The 8,262-nt window shown below is 35.6% G+C and overlaps 1 protein-coding gene across 1 annotated transcript in view; it reads right to left on the reverse strand.

Moving 5' to 3' along the window:
* NUDT6 (nudix (nucleoside diphosphate linked moiety X)-type motif 6) overlaps window positions 1-8,262 on the reverse strand; it is a 37,228-nt gene that overhangs the window by 24,128 nt on the left and 4,838 nt on the right. Inside the window, exon 2 of the mRNA XM_008579894.1 lies at window positions 7,349-7,552. Coding sequence (XP_008578116.1) covers window positions 7,349-7,552 — 204 coding nt within the window. The remainder of the gene's footprint in view (window positions 1-7,348; window positions 7,553-8,262) is intronic.

The following is an 8,262-nucleotide window of genomic DNA, read 5'->3' on the forward strand; positions in this document are numbered from 1 at the left end:
TCCCCAATTAAGAAACCTCAAAAAAAAAGAAAGAAAGAAAGAAATTCCCCAATTAAAAGACACAGAGTTGGGCCGGCCCGGTGGTGCACTGGAGAGTGCGCCGCTTGGGAGCGTAGCGGTGCTCCCGCCGAGGGTTTGGATCCCATGTGGTGACCGGTTCCCAATCACTGGCTGAGCGTGGCGCGGGTGCAACACTGAGGGTTGCGATCCCGTTGCCGGTCCCCGGTACGGGCGCGACACCGAGGGTTGCGATCCCGTTACTGGCCAGTAAAAAAGACAAAAAGGAAAAAAAAAAAGACACAGAGTGGCTGAATGGATTATAAAACAAAAACCAACAATATACTACCTACAAGAAACTCACCTCACCTGTAAAGAAAAATATCAACTGAATGAGAAGAGATCAAAAAGGATATTTCATGCAAATGGAAACCAAAATAGAACAGGGGTAGCTATACTTACATCAGATAAAATAGACTTCAAGCCAAGAAAAGTAAAAAAAAAAAAACGAAGGTCATTATATAATGATAAATGGATCAATTCAAGAAGAGGATGTAAGAATTCTAAATATAAACACACTCAACTTTGAAGCATCCAGATATATAAAGCAAATACTACTAGGACTAATTAGAAAAATAGACTCCAACAGCTGGTATCATACTAAATGGACAAAAGTTGAAGGCTTTAATACCCTACTTTCAGCAAAAGATATATCATCCAAACAGAAAATTAGAGTTAATCTCCACTCTAGACTCATAGGAACTAATGGATTTATAGAACATTTCATCCAACAGTGGCAGAATACACATTCTTTTCAACAGCACATGGAACATTCTCTAGAATAGACCATATGTTAAGTCACAGAATAAGTCTCAAGAAATTAAAAAAAACAGATATCATATCAACTATATTGTCCAACCGTGATAAAATAAAACTAGAAATCAATAACAGAAGGGACACTGGAAACTGTACAAACATGGAAATTAAACAACATGCCTCTAAACAATGAATGGGTCAAAGAAGAAATCATAAAGGCAATTAAAAAATTCCTGGAGACAAATGAAAAAGAAAATACAACATACTAGAACCTATGGGATATAACAAAAGCTGTTCTAAGAGGAAAGTTTATGGCAATAAATGCCTACAATAATAAAGAAGAAAGACTTCAAATAAAAAACCTAACATTAAATCTTAAGAAAATAGAAAAACAAGAACAAATCATACCCAAAAATAGCAGAAGAAAAGAAAAACAAGAACAAATCAAACCCCAAAATAGCAGAAGAAAAGAAATAACAGTGATCAGAGCAGAAATAAATGAACTTGATATTAAAAAAAAAAAAACAATAGACACTGGCCCGTTACGTCAGTTGGTTAGAGCACAGTTTTACAACACCAAGGTCACAGGTTTGGATCCTATACCAGCCAGCATCCAAAAAATAAAAAAAGAAGCAGTAAAAAAATTGTTAAAAAAAACAAACAATAGAAAAGGTCAATGAAACAAAGAGTTGGTTTTTCGAAAAGATAAACAAAATCAATAAACCTTTAGACTAATGAAGAAAAAAAGAGAAGCCTCAAATGAAATCAGAAATGAAAAGGAAGACATTACAACTGATACCACAGAAATACAAAGGATCTTAAGAGACTATTATGAACAACTATACAGTAACAAACTAGAAAACCTTATTAGAAATGAATAGAATAAATTCCTGGAAACATACAACTTACCAAGGTTGAAATATGAAGAACTAGAAAACCTAAACAGACCAATAATGAGCAATGAGACAAAGCAGTAAACAAAGAAGAAACACCCAGGACCAGACGTCTTCACTGCCAAATTCTTCCAAACATTTAAAGAACTAACACCAATTCTTCTCAAATTGTTATGAAAAATTGAAGATGAAGGAATACTTCCAAACCTGTTCTATGAGGCGAGCATTACTCTCATACCCAAACTGGAAAAAGACGCAACAAAAAATGAAAACTACAGACCAATATCCCTAATGAATGTAGATGTAAAAATCCTCAACAAAATCCTAGCAAAGCAAATCCAACAACACATTAAAAAGATCATTAACCATGATCAAGTGATATTCATCCCAGAGAAACAAGGATGGTTCATGATATGCAAATCCATGAATGTGATACGTCACATCAACAAAATGAAGAAAAAACCCCACATGATTATTTCAACAGACACAGAAAAAGCACTTGATAAAATCTGACATCACTTTATGATAAAAATACTCAAGAAATTAGGTACAGAAGCAATGTGCCTCAACACAACAAAGGCCATATATGACAAACCCACAGTTGATATACTGAATGGACAAAAGTTGAAGCCTTTTCTTCTAAGATCTAGAACTAGACAAGGATGCCCACTTTCCCCACTCTTATTCAGCATAGTACTGGAAGTTCTAACCAGTGCAATAAGGTCAGAAAAAGCAATCAAGGGCATCCAAATTGGAAAGGAGGACATTGAACTATCCCTATTTTCAGGTCATATGATCATATACACAGAAAACCCTAAAGACGCCACCAAAAAATTGCTAGAACTAATAGATGAATTCAGTAAACTGGCAAGATACAAAATCAACCCACAAGAATCAACAGCTTTCCTATATGCCAATAATGAAATATCTGAAGAAGAAATCAAGAAAGTAATCCCATTCACAATAGTAACCAAAAAAATTAAATACCTAGGAGTAATGGAGGTAAAAGACCTCTACAATGAAAACTATGAAATATTGGTGAAAGAAATTGAAGACAACACAAATAAAGGGAAAGATATCCTATGTTCATGAGTTGGAAAAATTAATATCATCAAAATGTCTGTAAAGCAACCTACACATTCAACACAATCATTATCAAAATACCAATAACATTCTTCACAGTAATAGAAAAAACTGATCTTAAGATTTGTATAGAACCACAAAAGACCCCATACAGCCAAAGCAATTTTAAACAAAAAGAACAAAGTTGGAGACATCACATGTTCTGACTTCAAAATATAATATAAAGCTATAGTAACCAAAACAGCATGGTACCAGCATAAAAAAAAAGACAAATCACCAGTGGAATAGAGGGGCCAGAAATAAACCCACACATTTATAGCCAACTGATTTTCAACAAAGCTTCCAAAAATATACACTGGGGAAAGGACAGCTTCTTCCCCAGTCTTGGGAAAACTGGACATCCACATGCAGAAGATTGAAACTAGGGGCCGGCCCGGTGGCACACTGCTACAGTGCGCCGCTTGGGAGTGTGGCGGTGCTCCCGCCGAGGGTTCGGATCCCACATACAGACCGGCCGCTCACCGGCTGAGCGAGGTGCAGGAGCAACACCAAAGGTTGCGATCCCGTTGCCGGTTGGGTTCGGATCCCACATACAGACCGGCCGCTCACCGGCTGAGCGAGGTGCGGGAGCAACACCAAAGGTTGCGATCCCGTTGCCGGTTCCGGTCCGGTATAGGCGTGACACTGAGGGTTGCGATCTGTTGCCGGTCACGAAAAAAGACAAAAAGGAAAAAAAAAAAAAAAAGAAGATCGAAACTAGAGTCCTATTGCTCACCATACACAAAAATCAACTCAAGATGGATGAAAGACCTAAATTTAAGACCTGAAACTGTTAAACTACTTAAAGAAAACATAGGGAAAATACTACATGAAATGGGTGTGGGCAGCACTTTTTTGAACAAGACTGTATAGGCATAGGCAACTAAAGCAAAAATATAGAATTGTGACTACATCATACTAAAAAGCTTCTGCACAGCAAAGGACACAACAACACAGTGAAGATACAACCTATGGAATGGGAATAAATGTTTGCAAACTACACAGCAGACAAGGGGCTAATATCCAGGATATATGAGGAACTCTAACAAACCACCAGCAAAAAAACCCAACCCAATTAAAAAGTGGATAAAGGACCTGAACAGACATTTTTCAAAAGAAGACATACACATGGCTAACAGGCACATGAAAAAATGCTCAACATCACTAATCATCAAGGAAATGCAAATTAAAACCATAATGGAGACATCATCTCGTTCTAGTTAGAATGGCCATTATCAAAAAGACAGAAAATAACAAATGTTGGTGAAGATGTGAAGAAAAGAGATCTCCCCTACATTGTTGGTGGGAATGTACATTGGTACAGCCATTGTGGAGAACAGCATGGAACTTCCTTAGAGAACTAAAAATAGAACAATCCTATAGCCCAACAATCCCACTATTGGGTATATACCCAAAGGAAATAAAATCAATATATTGAAGAGACTCCTGCAGTCCTATGTTCATTACAACATTATTCACAAAAGCCAAGAGGTGGAATCAACCTAAATGTTCATCAACAAATAAACGGAAAAAAACTGTGGTATGTACACAAAATAGAATACTATTCAGCTATTAAGAAAAAATGAAATCCTATCTTTTGCAGCAATATGGATAGAATTGGAGACCATTTTGTTATGTGAAGTAAGCCAGGCACAGAAAGACAAATACCACGTGATGTTTCTCATATGTGGAATCTAAAAAAAAAGGTGATTCTCACAAAAGTAGAGAGTAGAATAATGGTTACCAGAGGCTGGAGAAGTGGTTGGTTGAGGAAAGGGTAAGTGATGGATTAATGGGTATAAAACTATGCTATCTAACCTAAGTTAATCATTGTACAGTATATGCATGTATTGAAACAACTGTACTCCACAAAAATGTACAATTAAATCTTAAAAAAATAAGTAAAATAAAGAAGGAAAACTGCTAAATGAGATATAATTAACATTAATGTTGGCTTCTATTAGGAAATGTAAACTATAATCTAATTGGGCTTTACAGGGGATAGAAGTCCAAAGAAATGCTAAGAAAACCTATCTGTAAATTTTAATAATTTGTGACTGTGAAAACTGAACTTCTCCCTAAAGAATTCACTATAAACATACACACAATAACACAGACAAACCAACACTGTTAAAACAATTTAAGTGACCTCTGCTGGTTACAACATAAAAGTTAAATAAATCCAAGGATATCTGGGGTTAAATAGAGGTTATTATTATATTATTATGATTAGTCAGGCACTGTGCTAACTGCTTCATGTTATCTCAGGTACTCGTCACAATACTCCTGTTATGAGTGCCTGAGTTCACACAGCCCTAAGTAGCAGAAATGGGACCGACAGCCAGTCTATCTGAATTCCAAGCAGGTACTCTTCTCACTGTGCAACACTGCCCCTTAACCATGCTACATCTGCTCTCCCAGAGGGCTGACATTTCTACTTGAAGATCTATCCAATCATTCATTCAAGAAATATTGAGTATCTACTTTAGGCCATATACTGTCGTTAGCTTGAGGATACAGTGGTGAACAAGACAGATCAAATACTTGCCTACATAGTTTATATTACTGTGGGGGAGATTAAGTAGTGATATAACTTCAGATTGTGATAAATTGTATAAAGAAAAATTGATGGGATTGGTGTGCAGGAGAGAGAAGGGTCAGAGCTTTTCTGAGAAGGAGCTACTTGAGCAGAAACCTCAGCTATAAAGAACTAGATAAGCAAAGCTGTGGCGTGTGTATGTACTGCAGGAAGAGGCAGTAAGTGTAAAGGCTCTGAGTCAGACACAATCTTGTGGGGTTTGAAGAACAGTAAGAAAGCCATAGCTCCCTCTATTCTAGGTGCTCCTACCTTCTGTTTTTTATAACAACAAATGTCAACTATTTTCTCTCCACCTAAAAAACTCTGCACTTTTCCAGAACAATTTCTTATATTACTTTGTGTCCACCCTCAATAACCACTTCAAATCCTCATTATTCTTCAAAACTGGTCAAGTTCCACCATCTCCCATTCCCTGAACTACCTGGTACTTCCAAACTATAATACACAATATAGTACTTAGTTATAAACAGGTCTTTCACACGATACATTTATGCATATATTATCAATTCTGCAGTAATAACTGGAAACTCTAATTTAAAAGTCTGTGCCAATGAATGATAATTATCTGTATGAGTTTCCAACGAGGTATGAGGCTTTCACCAAATTGTCTAGTAGAATACTTTGAAGTAGAGCTGAATAGAAATTTTCTGAATGTCTCTATTGCTACAAGAAGTAAGAACACAGACAGAGAAGGCAATTAGACATCCTTTGAACAACTTTAAAAGATTTCAGATGTGCAAACTACCTCAAAAACTCTTGTAACTTATATGAAGGCAAATAAAATTAATAATTGTTACTAATTAATATGTATTATTGCTTTCATTTATTTAAGGTCATAGGATTCCTTACTATTTTAGTTTTTCTGGAAATCTAAAATTATTTTTAAATTGCTATTATTTATTTATTATTAGCATATTCATTTTACAAATCGTGATTTTTCTTTATGCCCTTTACCTGACCTTTCACTCCGCAAACTGCCTCCTTCCCTCTCCCCTTTCTAGTATCCTTAGGTTTGTTCTCTCCTGAAAGTTCAACTATTATTGTGGCCTTTTCTTTCTTTCTTTCTTTCTTTCTCTTTTTCTTTCTCCTTCGTTCCTTTCTTTCTTTCTTTCCTTCCTTTCTTCCTCCCTTCTTAGTATACAGTTATGAGTGAGAACATGCGGTATTTCTCTTTCCTTGTAAAATTTTTTTAACTCTGGTTCTCAAAGGGTGGTCTTGAGACCAGCAGCAGCAGCAAAAGGAGAAACGGCTGCAGGAAAATTATTAGAAATGCAAACTCTCAGGCCCCATCCCAATCTACTGAGTCAGAAACTCTGGGGACAGGGCCTAGCAATCTGTTTCAACAAGCCAGTGATTTTGACGTACTCAGCAATTTGAGAACTCCTGTCTTCATGTGAAAAGTCTTTTTACAATTTTCCTATGTCTCTGAAGCTAATCAGAGACTTCAAAATTCTACAGTATATTTAAAATATGCTATTTTAAACAACTTACTGAAAATGTCTTTAAGGAGTAATGTTCAGATCATTAAAAAATTGGTTTGCATTACCTTAAATTCAACCTAAAAGTTATCTTTTATTTTACAAACTCACATAATTAGTGCTAATATGCTTAACTGTAATGAATTTATTCTCTCATCTCAATTCAGTACTACTACTTGATAGTTAAGTTCAAATATCTGTCTAAAACATAACCAAACATATTCTTTGGAAAATGAAACTTGCTTGTTCTCTGTGCTGCCCTCTGCTGATTTGTAAGGCAAACTTCATATATTTGAAGGTGCTAGCAGTAGTCCTAAGGAAGATAATCATTTAATCAAATAACTTATTCCATATGAATAAACTATCTGCTCACTGTAAGAAGCAAGAGATTAGGCGAACCTCTAAAAAGTTAATGCTGGGGTTGACCTGAGTTTGAAACTGACCTGCAACTCCTACTTGATGTGTAGCATATCCTGGTAATCTGCTCGACCCTTCTGCCAGCCACAAAGTCAGTGTTGATGAATCCGATTCTGCGTGGTGAAAGCTGAAGCCCAGAGAAGCAGCAGGGGCAATAAATCGGCTTTGTAGGATGGGAATGTGCAGCCATACAGCTATCCTACCTTCTGATCTCCATTGCTGTATTGCTGCTAAAATGTAGAAGATAAAAATCTGTAAGTATTTTCCCTTGAGAGGAGTAGAATAAATTAAAGCTCAGCTCAGGATGTCACCTCCTCCAGGCAGCCATCTTTAAGTATGTACTTTTCTTACTGGTTAGCTCTCTGGGAAGAGACCCCAAAATGTCCTGTTCACAGCACCAGCATGGGAACTACCATGTTTCATCATAATTACCACCTCGTTTATATGATTTTTCAATAAGACTGAATTCCTTGAGAAGACAGTCAGTATAATGCTGATCTTTATAAATATATCATCTAAAACAATGCTTGGCACATAGTGCTCAAAAATCGTAGAATGGACAAATAAACTGATTAAAATGAAATAAAATAGCATTTTAATGTTGTTCCTTTTAAAATCCTTAGTTTTAATCTTTATAAATGATTATTATGGACTCTATTTGCTCCTCAAGAGTTCTGTCATAATTTTTTTGTTTGTTTATAAATGTAAAGGTGGTTAAAAATATAACTTTACTTTTAAATAATGTATGCTAGTTCTAGAAAATTTTGAACATAAAAATATAATGAAGAAATCGAAACTTCACATTTTATTAGCATGCAGAAATAAAATTAAAAATTTTGGTATTTTCTCATGATCTTGGAATTAACATCATACCATATATAGTTTACATCATATGCCTTTCACTATATATATATATATATATATATATATATATATATAT

This window comes from Galeopterus variegatus, unplaced genomic scaffold, assembly GCF_000696425.1.
Source record: "Galeopterus variegatus unplaced genomic scaffold, G_variegatus-3.0.2 Scaffold1974, whole genome shotgun sequence".
Lineage (NCBI taxonomy): Eukaryota > Metazoa > Chordata > Mammalia > Dermoptera > Cynocephalidae > Galeopterus > Galeopterus variegatus.